The following is an 18,535-nucleotide window of genomic DNA, read 5'->3' as shown; positions in this document are numbered from 1 at the left end:
GTTTGTAACAAAGTCCAGAAGATTAAAATGGCCCTTAATAGGCATAACACGCTTTTAACACTGTAATATTCTCTGCGATCCTTGGACCTCAAGCTCCAGTCTAATCAATTGTGTTTTCCAGTCACCCACTCTGTCCCCACTCTACTTTCTTATGCTTCCTTGGCTATCCCTTGCCATTCCTGTAATGTTCATTGCCACGACTTCCAAATTAAATTACAGCACCACTCTTCAGTAGATTGCTAAACACTTTGAAGTGTCTTGCTGTGTGCCAAACCACAGCACTAACTAAACCCAGTGGGTGGAAGAAATATCCATAACTTCAAATATATTTTGAGTGATGTGGGTCTTTCTTGAGTGTAACACCAGCCTGATGCATGAGAACAAACCAGTGATTTCACTTGAGTCTGCGTTCCTCTCGATGTACCGAGAACCAAGACTACAGGTTGCATATGCCTTGTCATTGGATTGTAGGCTGTTGTTGAATCATGAGTAGTCATTATGTGTGAACCCTGCACTATGGTACCAAAACTATGGTTTGTTAACCAGAAACCGCCTGGAGTGCACAACCCGGCACCAAACCAGGGGTTCCCTTCCTGGGTTGTCTATGGCTAAGATGGCACCCAAAATTAAGACACTGATTCAGAGAAAGCCTTCATGGAGTCCTAGTCTCTTTGGATCTGTATTTATCAAGGTGAAAAGGTGATGAACAAACATAGGGGAGATTGGCATGTTTGTACAATTTGTATGTTTCCTTCACCAAATTTTCCTCCATGCGCGTCACTTTCTAGTAGAAAATGTTCCTCCTAGACTTACTATCACTGATCACTTAAATTACTACTACTTCCTTTTCAGAGAATTTGTGTCCCCCAAAGCAGTTTACATGAGACACGGAGAGCAAGGACAGGTAACCCAAGAGAAGAGGAGCAAACAGAAAGCATTAACAAAGTATGATGGGTTTTCAAGGCCAGAACAAAAGGTGACTTTTTAGCTGGTATTTAAATACACTGAGCTTTCTTGCTTGAATTAGACTCAGGCAGTAGGTGGGACTGGAGCGCTCGTGGTTTTTTGCCCTGCACTGCGTTTCAATTATGATTTCGTGGTATTTATTCGAATTGCTATGATTGCGCTGGCGATGGGGTACACCGATTTGGGGGTTCTTTTTCGTTGCGGTACTGCGTGTAGGTCGCTTCGAGGTGGCCTCTTGGCATCGACTTTAATGATCCCCCAGGCCGAATAACAGCAAACAAGGAGTTAAGCAAACGCTGCGGGCCGCTTCTTTCCCCTGGAAACTCAGCAACGCTAGCTTGCGAGGAGAAGGCCCCGGGCAGGGCGGAGCGACCGGGCCAAGGCGGAGCGCGGCTGTGCCCGCACCGCCTCCTTCGAGGGCAGCGGGCGGCGGCGGCGCGGTCTTTCCTGCGCACATGTCCGCGCAAGAAGCCGGAGGAGGATGGCTGAAGCCGCCGCGCCGCTACCGCTGCCGCTACCGCAGCAGCCTGAGCAGCGCAGCCGAGCCCGCGGGGACCTGGGCGGCGGCACCCAAGCCTCGCACAGGCTGCTGGCCTATAGCGACGCGCTGTTCTCCATCATCGCCACCGTCATGGTGAGTCGCAGGCTGCGGGGAGACGCCGGGAGGGCCCTGCTCTTGCGGTGCCCCCTTCCGTGGGCGGAGACCTCCGCGTCGTTGGCACGTGCGCGCTGGCAGGCAGAAGTTCAACGGGGAGGGATTTCCTCGTGACGGCGTTCACCCTTTGCGGCTTTACAGGAAAGCCTGTTTCTGGCCTGTGGGAGCCGGGGGAGCTACACTGGTTGAATTCCTGCCTGTCGTGCTTCGCGGCGGAAGGTACAGAACCATGTTGTTCTGAAGCGGTGTAGCATGGGACAGTCCTTGTGACAACAGGGATGACTAGGCACCTGGCTGCAGCTGATGAAGAAGAAAGAAAGAAACAACACCTCTTACGCTCTTTGGATGTAAAAGAGCGGCACCACAGTTGGGCTAGAAGGATTTGGCCATTGCTTCTTCCTTCGCAAGTAAACAGGAAGAGAACGGGAGCTGCTAGCTCTTGAGTCTGTCTACCAAATGGCAGAATGGCAGACTTTGGCTTCTATGCAACCTCACAACCAATTTTGTTATGTATTTTCCACACCTCTTTTCCCAGGAGCTCCAAACTCCATGTAAATTCTTCACCTCTTTTATCCTCAAAACAACCTTGTGAGGTATCTTTAGGCTGTGAGAAAGTAACCAGGACCCCAGTGAGTTTTGCCACTGAATGAAACTCAAGACCTCTCTGTGCTAACCACTACACCCATGTTGTCCCGACACCAAACAGATGGCTATAATAGAATCTCAGGGAACCCTGGAAGGCAGGAGTTCTGGATTAGCAGGGACAATTACATTATAAGCCAACCCCTCCTTCCCTGTGAATTTAGCTCACTTTCTGGGAAGAAAGGGATTTTCCAGGCAGTACTGACCTGTTACAAGCTATTCCTCCTGCTGTAACATTTTGGGGTGGCTTAGCCTTGGATGATCAAATTAAGACCCCTTAGCTTAAAAAAAAAAGCTATATAAATAGGTATGGATCAACACAGGTGTTTTGCATTTTTGGACTCTGCTTCTGGGGCATGGCTATGGGTCCTGTCATGATGACTGTCTTCAAGCACATGTAGTTCAAAACTTACTACTATGTCCCTACACATCACACTATCTAGGAAAAACTCACTCCTGATTTGTTGAATCAGAATAGGGACTCCATTTAATTACTGGACATATTTCCTTGTTACTTTTGCCTCTCCCTAGTGGTGACGTGCTAAAGTTTCCCTTCCCCTTCCCATGCTTATTCTATGCAGTAGTATGCATGTTGATTCCATCATATTTGCATCCCACTCTTCCTCCAGACTGCTCAAAATAGCACACATGCAGTGGGAAGCTAATCCTATCTTATCTTCACAACAACCCTTTTGGAGATCTTAGAATGAGAGATGCCTGCTGGTCTGAGGTCATTTCTTGAGTGTTATGGCTGAGGATACATTTGAACCCACGCCTTCTGACCACTGCCATGCTCTGTTCATAGGAGCATAGGAAAATGACTTGTACTAAGTCGCTTCCTTGGTCTATCTAGGCCAGTGTTGCCAACACTGACTGGCAGCAATTCTCCAGGATTCCAGTTAGTTTTTGCAGCCCTATTTAGAGATGCCAGAGATTGAACCTGAGACCCAGAGGAAGAAGGACCAAAGCTCAGTGGTAGACCCTTTGCGTTGCATGCAGAAGTCCCAGGTTTCAATGCACGACATCTCTAGGCAGGGCTGGAAAAATCCTTGCCTGAAACTATGGAGAACTGCTGCCAGTCAGTGTCAGTATTACTAGGATAGATGGACCAAACTTCTTGATTCAATATAAGGCAGCGTCCTACATTCAGTACACCTGCAATCCTTTATACACTTAGTTGGGAATAAATCCCATTGAACAAAGTGGGGGTTATTTCCAAGTAAACATGGATAGACCTGGCCTGTATAGCTGATTCTATATTCATAATTTTAAAATAACATTAAAGAATATGTTTAAAATGTGGAAAACCTTGGACCTGTACCATGATTTAAGCAGTCTAATTGTGAACAAGGGCTGGATGGCTAAGGGATATTTGAAATAACTTTTGTTTGTTTATTCTTAAGTACCTTTCAGATATTTTTCACTTCCCCCAGCATCCCTTTCATCTTCTTTAGTGCTCTGGTTTTTTTCTTCTTCTTATAATATTCCTAATAAACTAATACTCATTTCAGTCGGTAATGGGTTAGAATTACCCCATGCTATATGGTTCCTGTATTAACTGTGACTGGAACCAACACTGAAGCAAGTGAGAATGGTTTGTATGAGAGAAGATGGATTAAGCGAGCGCCAGCTGAACTGGAAAACATTATTGCCACATTAAAAATCAATTGTGCAAGTAAATTGTTGACAAGTCTCCAGTGAGAGAAATTGAAATGCTGGGGGAGCGGGGGTGGACGTCATAATGTAAGTTGAATATCAATTCTATATGAAGTGCTGCACCTAATCAGACATAGGCAATTCAGCAACAGCTTTCCTAGTGCTTTTTTTGCTGGTTCTGAGATTTGGCCTGGCTTGTGGTACTCCGAACCCTGAGTACAGCCCGAACGTTGCCACAACAGGGGAGGAACCAGTTGCACCAGGAAGTACAGAGACACAAGCTGTGGAGATGCTCAACCCAGCCAGGCCCAGAACCCACCTCAGAGTCCGGCCTATCAACCGGGAAGCCCAGAACTGGAACACCCAAAGATACCACCAACTAAACCAGATTCCCCTTTATAGCAGGATCTCAGACTTCCCAGGCCATACTCCCCATTGCAGGCCATGCACAAGGTGGGGATTAACAGGCAGGTGACAAAAGTAGCAGGCTGCAGCCTGGAAGGCTCCCCCATTAAGGCTCTCTACTCTTCAGGAGGAGGTGTAGCCCGGAAGAGATAGTCTGGCCCCAGAGGGATAAAAGAGGGAGTTCAATTGAACTCCAGATCCTGGCAAAACATGTTGTCTTTTGGAACTAGAGAAGGACCTGCAACTCCAGTCTGGCTGGCTGGCTGCCAAACTTAAGTAATTTTTAGTCACTGTAGACAACAGGGTCCTTTTTTATGGTCAGGGTAGGATGTGATTTTGGGAAAAGTGAGATTTAGCCCCTTCCTGCTCTATTGCTTCCTTGTTAGAAATCATCTCCCCCTTCAAGCCACTCTTCGCTATGGGTGGGAGGGGAACAAAACAGGTACAGTGTAGATTTAGACCTCTTCCTTCACCCCTTTCATGGCTAATAACATATTTGGGTGGGGATTGACATCAAGGCAATTATATGTATCCATAAAGCTGCAGTCTGTATCCAGCCCCTCCCCAATTCTGTGGTTGTTTTTAGGTTAAAGAGATCAGAGTTTATGAGAGTTGCTCATAGATCTCACACATCATGTCTAGCTTAGTGCAAATGTAGCTGCTTGTAATTGTAACCTAGCAGAATTTAACCACTAGGTCAATTTTTAGAGCACTCTTGCCAATCCAGTTGCTTTTGAGCAAGTATGTTTGTCACAGCACGAAGCACTACACTGTATCTGCACTTTTCCCGGTACCTTAGCTAGCCTAGATGCCCAGCTATTCTATTGTAATCATCTCATGTAGGTTAAAACTTGTATCCTGCTTTAATGGCACTGCTCTTCTGTTGTAGATTTTGCCCGTGGCCCATACAAAGATACATCCAGACCAGGTACTGTGTCTTTCATATTAAGTACAAAGCTTGATTGTAATTCAGTTAACAGCTTAGGTTGCTCTTTGAATTTCTATTATGGTTGTTCTAGTACAGTGGGGCAGTTAGTACTGAGTAGTAAAATAAATTAAACTTTTAATTTGGATTCAATTAATTAAGCCAAAGACAGCCAACAGGTGCATCACGAGCCAAATCCAGCTCTCAGCCTTCCTCTTCTCATCTCCTCCCCTATTTATTTATTGTAAATATCTAAAAACCACCTTTTAGGGAAAACTCTCCTCAGTGTTATACAAAATTTAGAGCCACAGAACACAATCAAATAATGGTAAAATGATAAAATTGTAAAGTTGTTTAAGCAGTGGCACTCGACAAAGTCCTAACATAGTTATAGGCCAAGGTAAACCAAACAATCGTTAGGGCCCACTTGAAGGACTGCGCTGATGAGGTCTCTTGGACATGAACTAGCAAAGTCCCACAAGTGCAGGCTGCAGCCTCTAATGCTTTGATCGGCACACAAGCAGGACCTCTTCATTCAGGTGAGAAGATGGCCTCTTTTGATCTGACCGACCTCCACAGCATCCTCCCATATTTCATAACTGTGCTGCTTTCCTAAATGGTTCAGAGAGTGCAGTTCTGGACTAGAGGCAGCGCAAGGCACTGTACTGCTTCTGACCTCACAGGCATTGCGGAGCAGAGATGAGCCGGAGATAGATCTACACGTCTTTTAGACTTCAATTCCCAGGCCTGGCAGCGTGGCTACGGCCAGTGGCAAAGAATGCTGGGAACTGAAGTGCCAAACATCTGGCATCCGACCTTCTGCCCACCCTTGCTCAGAGACCAACTACGAAGCAAAGATCTCAGGAATGCATTTCCATCTTGTCCTGAGAGGAGGAGGAGGAGATCTGGGTTCCTCAGCCCGAAGGGTAGCCCTCCCTTGCCATGGTGTTCAGTGCCTCCATGGTGTATCCTCCCTGACCATCTGAAGAAGCTGGCAATTAATAGGCTTAATCCAGTGTGTCCAATGCACTTGCTCCACCTAGAACAAGAGGTACCAATGTAATACTTGCAAGCTATTATATAAGCTCCCAGACGAGTCCTTTAATGCTGAGAAACACTTTTTACACAATCCTTGTGTTAAGGTTGCTACTGAGAGCTTAAAGATGGCTTATGTGTTTGGGAAATTGAATATATAGTGCAGAACTGTTTGCTGGAGGTCCTACACTCCATGGACAGAATAACGTATTACCCTTTTATCATAAGAAGCAGGAAAGGGGAGGGGCAGAGTTTGGGCAGACAAAGAACCGGACAAGTAGAAACCACCCACAGCTGCTTTATGTGATAAAAGAATACTGGGCTGAGGAAGAAGGAATTGGGGAATGCTTAAGACCACATTCTGATCTGCACTGAATGCATATAACCACAGGAATTAGGGAACAGCAGTGAATGCTTAAGATCATATTGAAATGCAAGTCAGGATTGCAAAGGGTGAAGCACATGAGGAGGAAGGAGCTCCACAACCCCCACGGTTCCCCACTGCTGGCTGAGTAACGGTGGGAGTTTTCTTCTGTCTTAACATGCATAGGGGTCGTACCCTTAGGACATTACCAAGTGTCTGTTTGCTTGAAGTATCTTTATTCAGAGGGCTTTGTGGTCTGTGTCCTACCCTAATTTGTGTGCCTTGAGAAAGTGAAAGAAGAATCCACTTGATTTGGATTTCTTTATTTATAGCATGGAAGTTACCACTGTAAGGAAATGACTTTGCAATGAGTTGCTTGTTGTGCTTGCTTGTACGAAAATCATGGCGTAATCAAATCAGGGTGCCCATAAGCCTGGCTACTGGCAGGGAAAGCAGTGGAGGTCCTCTTCGCCTCCCTGACTCTCCCAGCCTCCAGGTCAGCCAGACAGCCAGTTTTAGCCATCTAGCCAGAGAGCTTCAGAAGGGGAGAGGAGGTGGCTCCCCTCCTTGGCTCTCAAGTGCTCCCTTAACTCCTTCTCCTGTTTTATCGTCACACAGAAGCAACCAGTATGATTCCTTTCAGACTGGCTGCTTGGAGCAGAGGCAGACCTGGGCTTTCTTTTCGGCTTTGGATCTGGATATGCAAAGACTCTTGTGGTCCCCCATACACTCTCTGAGGGCCATAGGGTCACTCAGTACTAATACACTGCATAATGTATTTTTTCCTGTATCTTCTGTTACGATTGTCCAGCATTTCTTTGACAAGTGTTGTGCTTTATTTCAGAAACTGGGCGAAAGCGTTCAGCATCTCCTTGCCACCAAAGTCGTTGTTTATCTGATGTCTTTTTTAATAGTGACAGTGGCTTGGGCAGCTCATGTCAGGTATGCAGTTAGAAACATGGTGGAAAAGTACACGCCCCGTGCTCTAGAAAAACGTACCTTCATGAGAAGGAAGACACCCTTTGGCCTGGTTTGCGAGTTGTGCTGAGACCAGCCGTAACATTTATGTTAACTGTTCTTACAAGCAATTATACCAGCCCTGAAAATAAGTCTGCAAAGAACATAAGAAGAGCTCTCTTGAATCAGACCAAATGTCCATGTAGATGAGTGTCCCGTTTCCTACAGTTGCCACCCAGCCAGGACAAGGAATTTACTCCCTGTACAGCTTTCCAGCAGCTGGCACCTAGAGGCATCCTGCTGTCTGAGTGCAGAAATGGCATTCCATTTCCATGGCTATTAGCTGGTGAGAGAATGATTTTCCCGCATTTGCTTAATTATTTGTTTAATAAATTATTTATATCTCCTCTTCTAAGGGTGTTGATAGCCATTTGAAACCTTCAAAGTCATTTAAAAGCCTTTTAAAGCCCTTTTAGCCAGCAGCCACCACAACTTTATAGAGAATTCCATAACGTAATTACAGCTTTCTGCCATAAGCAGGACTGCATTTATCCTGAATCTACTGCCAGTCAGTCTCATGGGGTCACCATCACACAAAGGCTTTTGACCAATCTACTGGTCCACACATGCCTCTGTTTGCCATTTGTGGCCTAAAAGGTCTGAAAAACCAAAAAACAAGCTTGTGCTTATTTTCCTGGAGGCAATTCGTACTGGCCCCAGAGAAGTGGCTCTTGGTGAACTTGAATGCGGTGCCTGTTCTTCAAAGCTAGCTACAAACTGCCATGCATTGTGCCAGAGCAAGAGAGACAGGCAGTTCCCTCACTAAAACTGAAACGTGGATAAGATTTTTTTTAAATAGCAGGAGAAGCATTGACTGTTTTTCTACCTGCACATCACAGAACATGGGAGGGCTTGTGGGAAGGGAAGCCTGATGCTTCGTGACCTTCTCACCAGGAAGTTCACCTGGCCCCAGCAGGTGGACTCACAGGTGCCTGCTCTCGGGACCAATAGGAGTGGCAGCTCAGAAAGGAACATTCCCGCATTTCAGTTGTCTGTTTCGTAAGAGGAGCCTTTGTTGGATCAAACCAAGTACCCATCTGTTCCATCTTCCTGTTCACACAGTGGCCAGCCAGTGCCTGTGCGAGATGCGGAAAGAGGGTGTACGTGTAAGAGCGCCCTCCTCCCCATGTTCCCCAGCAATGGGTACAGATGGGCATACAGGTGGTGGCATATAGCTATTGCAACTAGGAGCCATCGATAGCTTTCCCCTCCATGGATTTGTCGAATCCTTTGAAGTTTTACACACTCTTGACTGTCACTACATCTTGTGGTAGTGGCTTCCGTAGGGTAGCTTCATAGTTAAGCTGCACTTTCTTTCATTCGTCCTGAATCTCTCACTGTTTAATTTCCTAACATTAAATTCTAGGGTTAGGAGAGAAGGAGAAAAAGTCTCCCTATCCACTTTCATATCCTTTGCCTTTGCTCATATACAGAAAAACTGGATGCCATCTTATGATTTTGTTACATGTATTTTATTATTTCTCTGCATATATTCAAAGTGCGTGGATGGTACAGACACTGCGGCCCTTTCAAAATGTCATTGCCCATAGGCTTAAGGCCTACATATACAGTGCATCTGTCAGTCAAATGGTTCCAGAGTGGTTTTACCAGGGCATTGTTAATTTCTTTCTCTTTTTCTGACAGGCTTTTCCAAGTTATTGAACTTATAGATGATGTACTTGCCCTTCTAAATTTGGTGAGTCAAATAAATAAGTGTACAGTCCTCTCAGTTGGGCTGTCAATAATCAGAAGCCCCTGGATTCACCTGCCCATCTCCCATGCTGTATGTTTTCCCAGACTAGATTTTTGCCTGTTTAGTTGGGGTGCTTTGAAGGCAAATGGAAGGAAACAGGAAAAGACCTCTGGATAGTGCCTATCCTGGCCTCTCCATTTTCCTCCTTTTGCTACTTACAGAAGCTCTCCCTTTTCACCCTTCTCCAAGGTTGTTTTCTGGCCTCAGAAAATAGCCAGCACAATTCTTTCCACTCTGGCTACAAGAGAGAGGGAAGTGGGACCTATGAAATTGTTGGGTGGTTAGCAAGCCTCCTACAGCCCTGAAAGAGTTTGTGGGTTCTGCGGCCCCTTCCTGTACTAACCTCATCTCTCTTAGGAAGTGGAGCAATATTGTTATGGGAAGGAACTTCTGTATTGGCCACTTCAGGTCTCAAGGTTTACCTTTGCAGTGCAAGAAGAAGCCAAACTGCCGTGGCTCCCATATTATGGAGATAAGGCTTGAACTGTATTAACATGCACAGGAAAGCTTTAATCTGTTGCATCTCTTCTTCCCTCTCCCAGGCATGTATGATGCTCATTACCTTTTTGCCATACACGGTACGTATACATTCTGCGTCTCCCACCCTTGGTATGAATGTTTTGTTGAGTCTTGCAGAGACGGCACTTGGAAAACACAGTGCTCTAACCCTTTGAATAGTGCTGTCCGTTCCTTGAGATGGGTGGAAATCTGATGCATTCTATAACAAACTCTCATGTTTCCACTGCTATATTTTGTGTTAGTCAAAGATTTATTTTCTAACCAGATCTTGCAGCATTTCATTTATTCTAAGTAAGTAAAAACTGAACATTAACTAACACTATACTAGAAGTAAAAGCCAAGCCAGACTGCTCTCAGTATGCCATATATTCAAAAGCTCATCCTATTATGTGTATGCACCTTTGCATAACTGGTATAGTTTTGTTCCTCATTTACATGCAGCTTTAAATGTTACGTGTTTGCCTTAGATGAACAGCAAGTAAACAAGTTTAGCTACATCATTGAAAGTGCCTAAACAATCTAACTATGGCTCAGTGAATTTCTTTCTGGTTCAGTATAAGTGTCACAGTGAATTAGAGAATGATTGCTATCTCCTGAGCTCCACAAATGCAGAACCCGTGGCCTGAAGGGATCTTTGGTCATCATCCCCCTAGAAACTGAGTTGGCCTGATATTGTTCCTCATTGCAAACAAGGCCGTGATCTCCAGCTGACCTCTCCACCCGCGTGCTGGCCTGGGCTGCTGTTCTCCTCCCTTAGCCTTGTCCTCCAGCATGTCCAGTTTTCCGAGACAGAAAGTGGTGTGATTGGTTAGGGCGGTCCCAAGCACTGCCCAGCAGGAAATGAGGGCACTCTTGGTTGTCATTTCCTGTTGAAACTGCTCCTCCTCACCAGTGCAGCATCATCAAAAGTGGGGCATTTAGGGTCATGTGGTCACTGGACTTTAGGAGGGGATCTTCCATGCAGGCTCCTCCATGGCTCCATAGATCAACAGCATGGTGGACTGTGTAGTGTGTGAATGCTTCCGCATAGTCTGCCTTATCTTGGAAGCTAAGCAGGGTCAGGCCTGGTTAGAATCTGGATGGGAAACTTGAGGCCTGCACTGAGCAGGGGGTTGGACCCAATGGCCTTTTAGACCCCTTCCAACTATGATCCCGTTGATTTATTGCCGTAGTAAAAGAGCACTATGATGCCCCTTCAAAAAGTCATAATAATGAAGGGTTGTATCAGCAGATTTTTAGTGCTGATTAGATTATTTGATCTTACAGCTCATGTCTGCTTCGCAATAATCTGCATCTTTTCACCCATGCTTGAAATCTTGCCTTGCCAGTTAGCACAGGGAAAATGAACATCTTTTCAAATGGAATTGTACCAGTGTTTTAATAGCTTTTCAGCTTAATATGCAAACCAGAATATTAGCCTCACAATCTGTCTGAGAACTCTGTATGCAGGCACTTATTCATTAAGGAGTGACAGCATTTCCCTTATTGTTTTCTTCAAGTTAATACCATTGGTGTGGATTTTCGGAGCCTCTCACAGTCACTCTCAAAATAACTTGCAGTTAACCTGTTTCTTTATTCATTCTGTTGAATTTGAGAGGTGTACAAAGTAGAGCTAAAGCAAATGTATAAGTTCTTTAAAAACTTATTTTCCCTTAATGTCTTCTGAAGTACATAACTGATCCAGCATTTTGTCTTGCAGTTCTCTTTAATGGCCTCTTTTCCAGATGTACCATTCGGCATTTTCCTGTTCAGTAGCTGTGCTGTCGTAATCGGCTTTGTCCAGGTATAGTTGCCTGTCATTTCAGTCCTTCAAAATTAGGTCAATGTTGTGTGATACCTGTATGAAAGAAGCCACAGGCATTAGGGAAAGCCACAGGAAAAGGTGATGTTTGTGGGCTCACCCACAGATGCCATATGAGGGAATGTAGTTCTGTACGTCCCAGTGGAAGAAGCAGATTCCCTTGCGCCCGCAGCTGTACAGGAGACAGGCGGGCGGGCAGTAGGTTGCTGCAGAATCGTTTTGAGGTCCATATTGACTTCAGATTTGCAGGCTATCCTGCAGCTTCAGTGTGTGGACAAAATGGAACCAAGCTGGAAAAGAGATGGACTTGCTTCTTGGGAAGATTTGTTTTATCAGCAGAGTTTCTTGACCCATCAAAGGAAGCCTTTGCTCCCTCTCCAGGTGTGAAGGAGCAGAGAGAATGTGAGAAAGAAGCACACAAACCCAAAACTGGTGAAATGTTTTCTCTACTTGGTAGGCTATCATTGTGGTGTATGGCTTCCACCATCCATATTTACTTAATCATCAAATACAGGAGTCTGAAAACCAGGCATTTTATAAAAATCACATCCTGAAGATCATACTAAGGGGACCAACACTGAGCTTTTTGGCTGCCATCTTCTCATTATTCTTCATCCCATTGGTAAGTCATCTGTAAATAAGAATTGTGGCTCCCAGTCTGTCTCCCAGTCTAGGGTATGCTAGTGTGCCACAAGGGCAGCTGAAATATGCCTGAAGAAGTTTTTCTGGGGAAACAGGGAGCTTCTGTTGTTACTGTTTTGTTGCTGGGGTGAACTGTACTGATGAGAGAACTGCACTGTGATTGGGCTTCTTTGCTGCGCTGGGATGGGTCAGCAGCTACTATCACCTACCAACCCTGCATGTTCACCCAGAGATGCTCCAAACAGCCCCGCTGCCCTTTTGGTTTAGTTTGGCAGTTTTCAAGCCAGACCTAATTGTAAAATGGGATACTGGAGTCATAGGATTTATACTTGGAGTGATGATCCTCATTTTTTTTCTTTTCTTTTCTTTTTACTTAGAGAAACTTTGGGTTATAGGGTAGCATAGAAATTGAATTAAATAAATATTTAGACACAACTGTCCAAAAGTTGCTCTCACTTTTCCACTTGAACCTGAGACTGTAGGTGTTTGGGGACAGGGGAAGTGTCTGTCAGCTCTTTCTAAAAGGATCCAGGGTTTTGGCAGCAACTTCCTTTTAAAAGGATGGGTCATTTTGACAGGGATACTGATATATTTTTTCACATAGGCATATGCAGACTTGAATACAAAGCGTATTTAATGTTAACTCTTTAATGTTAAATGTTATTTTAAAAGCTTGCAGGGTTAATCATGGTATTGTTGTATAGTAGCTTATTCTCAAGGTGACCTGCAAAGCAGCCCCTGAGGCTAAAATGACAAAATGATGTTTATCCTTGCCCACATACTGCAAATGTGTTATTTAACAGCATAAAATATCCATGCGCAACAAACAAGCTCTTTTGATTTTTGTTACAGTCATACATGTTCCTTGGACTTGTTATTTTTTTCCCACACCTCAACCACCTAACCAAATGGTTTCAAAGCAAGTTTCTGGGTGAGTACTTTTGCTTATACAACCTTTAAATTTCTCCAAGCATAGCATATATTTTTTAAAAAAAACAAGACAAACCCTGCCCTCAGTTTCCAGTTGAACTTGGACTTAGGAGGAGGAGCCGAAATGGCCCCTGGGGTAGACTTTTCTATCCATCTTCTCCCTCAGGTGCAGGTAGGTAGAAGAGGTGATAAAGGAAACAGGAATGCTTTGTCAGTAAAATAGGCTATGTAGGTTTCCAACCATAGTCCAGAGTATACACACAACCAAAAATGGTTTAGGTAGGTACCTTTTTAGAAAATAAAGTCTTTAAAAATATAGGATCCCTTTGTGTAAAATGATACTAATGTATCTTTTTACTAAACATAGGTCATTTGATCAATTCCAGGACATGAACTAGGAACCTCTAAAGCTGTGGCTGCAAATCTCCCTTTATCTGGGACGGTGTGTACTCACCCCTCTCAGAATGAGATAGAGCAGAGAATTGGGGGGTTGCAAAATGGCCCTTTGCAGTTAGCACGCCATGAGAATCCTCTGCATTGCCCAGGCCTGATATAACTAGAAACCTGACTTTTTGTTTTTTTCAAGAAGTTGATCTGGGCACAAACATTCTTGTTAGACAGCGTTCAAACCATTCAAGTCTTGCTCATAGAACTCGCCCCTGTTCTCCATGCAAGTCTGAAACTCTTCTAAAACAGTCTTGTTTGGCATTAGTTAGATGCTGGATATTAGAATGTGAGAATTTTGTATTCCCCTGTTCATGGGATAATTAAAGTTTCCTTTCAGCGATCCAAGAACATTACTTCTCTTCATCCATTAGAAAAGCTGAAAAGAATCTCTTTCACTGTTATTAAGGCTAGACCTGTGGGATTCCAATTTGCTTAACTTGGGGATATCCTTCCCAATTCTACTGACCCACCAAAGAAGTGCTGTGCATTGCAGATGGTTCAGGCATTTCCTAGAATGTGCTCTCAGTTCAAATCACAATACGTGATTTGTTGGCCCAAAACTTGGCCAGTGCTCCCTCACTGTTTGCCTGAAGGAGGGAATGATCGGTAGTGGTGGGCAAGCTGTCTTTGCCGTGGCTGATTTTCCCACTGAGGAGATAATGGTACACTTTCCAGAGACCCCTGGCAACACAGTTCTAAAGTTTCTGCCTAGGACACTATGCAATGTTTTCCTGAAATGCTTTGCATAAGCAACACATCTGTAGAAGAAGGTAGGGCAGGAATGGCATGCTGAAATATTTCTGGGGAAGGGTTTGGTTTTGTGCATTTTCAGGAGCATGAGATGAAAAGAAGGAAGGCTTCTTGCAACAGAGAAGCCAGATGTTTTTATTAAGTGTGACTTTTGTTGCATCCAGGTCAAGAAGAAGAGGTCCCTCTGGAGTCTTTCACTTTTTATCTCACTGAGCCCCTTAGTAAGGAACGAGTAGAGGCATTCAGTGATGGTGTTTATGCAATTGTCGCAACACTGTTAATTCTTGATATATGGTAAGTGTTCTGCTATCTGAATTTATTCTAATAAAATTGCATCCAATGTTGGTCTTAACCCTTCTTTATATGGGGGTACAATGCTAAAAGAGAAAGGATGTACAGGGTTGGATTATTTTTTGTTATGATCTGGAACTCCCTTTAATATATCTTGACCATTTGACCCCACCAATCTTTTGCCCAATTACATTAATACTTGCCCAATCCTTTGGGAAATACCTGGACTGAATGCTCCCACATAGTATCATGTCCACTGGCAATTCATGAGAGTGGTTCATTGTTAAGTCTGTTTCTACTATGTACTAAAAAGCTTACAATTCCATGTACAGGCAATCCAAGTTCCGGGTAAAGAAAAGTTGAATTCTAGGACCTGTTGAAATTATGCAACTTTATTTCCATGTTTAGGGCATTCTTTTTGCATAATTCTAAAATTGAACAATATTTTGCATAAACTATTCTGGAACTGTTCTGGAGAGACAAGGAGCTAGACAGAGAGCTGAAGCCATACCCCTAACCATGGGAATGTACTTCAGCCAACTCTGTGGTTTCTTCCTAGGCATTGCCCATGCTTTTCCAACTCATCATCACAGCTTCAATAGCTATGGGCTTCTTAGGAAGCTGAATGCCACATCCTGTGTGTTCGCTGCATTGTCTAGAATTATGTCATGCACGCAGCCTCACTCCTGACTCACTATGCAATCATAAAAGACAGATCAGTAATCTGTTTCTAGATGGGTTGAAGTCACAGCATTCCAGGTGATAACAAAATGAACAAACCCTACCAGGGAACTTGGGTTATCTTCCTTTCCGTAACATTTCTTCGCGCGAAAGTGCTAAATAGAAGGCGTAAATATCTCTATTGATGCCCAAGTACGTACAACCAAACTATTTCTTTCTCCAACAGTGAAGATAATGTTCCTGCTGCTAAAGATGTTAATGAAAAATACCGTGGTAATCTCATCAATGCCTTGAGTGAATATGATCCGACCTTCCTTGCCTACTTTGGATCTTTTGTAACTATTGGCCTTCTCTGGTTTGTCCACCATTCACTTTTCATTCATGTGACAAAAACAACTCGACTTATGGGGGTCCTTAATAACCTTTCTTTGGCATTTATTGGAGGCCTGCCTCTTGCTTACCAGCTTACCAGTGACTTTGCAGAGGAGTCTCACAATGAAATAGAAGCCATCCAGGTGAGCTGTGCCACCATTTTCTTTGCTAGCATCTTCCAGTTTGGCATCTGGACTGCTGCTTTGTTCTACGAAAGGGAAACATTGCATCCTTTTGCCAGGTATGGTGGCAAAGAACATGCCTTTATGTTTGCCAAGCTTGCACTGTATCCTTGCGTGAGCCTCGCAGTCTTCATCCTAACCTGCATCGTGAGTGAACTGAGTGCAACCATTTTCCATCTCACACAGATCATTGTCCCATTTGCCTTCCTTGTGTTGCGCATCTTTGTCAGAATTGGTTTGGTGGGGCTGAAGTCCATTGTGTCTCTGTGGCATCCAAGGGGCAGAGCATTAGAAGAAGAGGAAGCATGTTTGTCTCCCGAATCCTTGTCGTAGCTTTCCTTACACTTTACTGTGGTTCTGCTACGACTTGAATGTGGCTGGACAAAGCCACAACTTTGTAATATTGAGCATTTAGCCAAGTTAAGTCCCTCCATTTATGAAACAGACATGTTTCAAATGTTCCATATGAAAACCCTGAGGATGGGGTGTCATCAGAGCTGCAGGGCCCATATTCTGCCTGCAGCTTCTGGGTCAGTGAACTGGGCAGGATGATGTTACTCATCAGAGGGTGCTCCAGCAGGGAAGGCTTTGGATAGGAATGCTCCTGAAGAAAGAGCAGGAAATCCAAGGGACTGTTACAGTCTCCACTCTGTATTTGTGAGGTGCTGGATACACTGCTGTGTCCGTTGTCAGAGCCAGTAAAGGAGGTAAACCGATATGAATATAAATGTTGGTTCCATGTCGTGAGTGAGCAGGGGTGGAGACGCATGCTGAATGATTGTATGTTCCAGGCTGTGGTAGTGGCAGGGGGGTCACTAATTGTGCCCTGTAGTACTAACTCTGGATATATTGTTCTGGAATAATCGAGAAAACCAATATGCATGGTATTAGCCAACCAACTATGGATCTGTGAAACAAATTTCTGCCAAGGGTAATCAGAGAAATAGTTCATCCAGGATTGAGAAAAATCTAAGGAAATCTAACTGCTTTGAATCTTGGAATGTCAGAATATCTCACAACCCTTTGCAGGGCTCATGTGGGTCCTGGAGAAACTTGAAGCTGGTTCACAGATGGAAGGAGCTTTTTAGGCTCTTGAATCTAAGCCTTTGGAGCTCAGTGCAGGAAACTAGTTAAAAGCATTTCCTGGCACATGGCTAATCCTATCTCTGTCTGAATTCCTCCAGTGAGAGAGGCCACGGGGTCTTTAGGCAGGTGGTTCCATTGTCTGACCGCTCTGACCATTGGGAAGGGTTTCTCGATGTTCAACCCAAATGGGCCTTCTGGTAATTTAAGCTCACTATTTCATGTCCTATAGCATGGGTTCTCAAACTACGGCCTGGATCCGGCCCACCATGCCCATTTATCTGGCCCGCCATAGAGGTTTGGGACTCACGTGTGGCGAAGTGGGGGCTTGCTCGTGCAGAGATTGCTTTGAACTCACTCAGAGAAAAGGATCTCCCTGTGAGCAAGCCTCTGCTGTTCAGTGCGCGTGCCCAGCGGCGGCTTGCTCGTGCGGAGATCGTTTTGGACTCGCTCGGAAAAAATTACCTCCCTGCGAGCAAGCTGGTGCCTCGCCATGCGCGTGCGCCCCCCTGCCCCAGCCCGCGCCCATCGCCAGCTCCTTTCAACTGGCCCCATTTAAAAAGTTTGAGGACCCATCGTATAGCCTTGGATGAAAGTGAGCAGGTTGTGATCTGTTTCTGTATGACAACCCTTTTTAGGTATGTGAAAACATAGTTGTTGAATTTTCCAGCAATGGCTTCATGTCCGCTTCTTCTGTCACCTAAGCCTTGCCTAATCTGCAAGATTGTGGGTTTGGGATTGCTGTTAACTTGAAGCAAGAACAGTCAGTGCCTAATGTTTGATATGGCTTCTCCATGAAAAGCGCAGCATTACAGTGGAGTGTTCTAGCTTTCAAATAGCTTCTTTGCTTTCTTGTTCACTGCACTTTACTATGAATATGTAGTCTTTGCACTGGGAATGAATTATGATGCTTCTGTTTTCTGTTCTTGATTGTAGATTTGCTTTAGGGCAATGTCCTTTATTATATGTCGAGATTCAAGATTCAAGAGCGATTACCTTAATGCTGTTCGATCCCTTATTTTATATATTTGCTATTTTTAAATAAAATGCTATGTTTACAATTACAGCTGTTCTGTTTCATTTCAGCCTTTTTTTCAAATTATATGCTTTGCCTTTTTAACTACTTCAATGAAACATATACTCACTTAAGAAAAAACAATTAGCATATGTATGGTTTGCTAGCCAGAAACTAAGTGGCAATTGAGCTGGAAAAGTGCTATACTGCTGCAAATGAAGCTAAATTGCAGAAAATAGTTGTCAACGATATCATCAGTGCAGGTGGCAGAAGCTTGAAGGTGGCTCCTGTGCTACTGTACTGAAAGGGAGTTGAGGCAAGGGACCCACCTTGGAGGCGTTCGTGGCTCCTTGAGAGGGATGAACACAAAAGACTTGCTAGCCCAACACGTTGTAATTTTGTGT

The 18,535-nt window shown here is 44.4% G+C and overlaps 1 protein-coding gene across 2 annotated transcripts; it reads left to right on the top strand.

Moving 5' to 3' along the window:
- The first annotated feature begins 1,415 nt into the window (after positions 1-1,415).
- On the top strand, positions 1,416-18,180 carry TMEM175 (transmembrane protein 175). 2 transcript variants are annotated; one of them, XM_044443991.1, is made up of 10 exons: positions 1,416-1,600; positions 5,214-5,252; positions 7,493-7,590; positions 9,310-9,361; positions 9,961-9,996; positions 11,637-11,720; positions 12,253-12,360; positions 13,233-13,311; positions 14,672-14,801; positions 15,706-18,180. In XM_044443991.1, the coding sequence occupies exons 1-10, from the start codon at positions 1,448-1,450 to the stop codon at positions 16,364-16,366; spliced, it is 1,440 nt and encodes a 479-aa protein (XP_044299926.1). In that variant the 5' UTR covers positions 1,416-1,447; the 3' UTR covers positions 16,367-18,180. The 2 variants fall into 2 exon arrangements, with proteins under 2 accessions (XP_044299926.1, XP_044299925.1); XM_044443990.1 differs by having other exon boundaries at positions 12,196-12,360.
- Positions 18,181-18,535: the final 355 nt, after the last annotated feature.

Source organism: Varanus komodoensis, unplaced genomic scaffold (assembly GCF_004798865.1).
Source record: "Varanus komodoensis strain SLA01 unplaced genomic scaffold, ASM479886v1 scaffold43, whole genome shotgun sequence".
Taxonomy (NCBI): Eukaryota; Metazoa; Chordata; class Lepidosauria; order Squamata; family Varanidae; genus Varanus; species Varanus komodoensis.
Note: the sequence above shows the minus strand (reverse complement) of the source record. Positions and strands in the feature narration are given on the sequence as shown.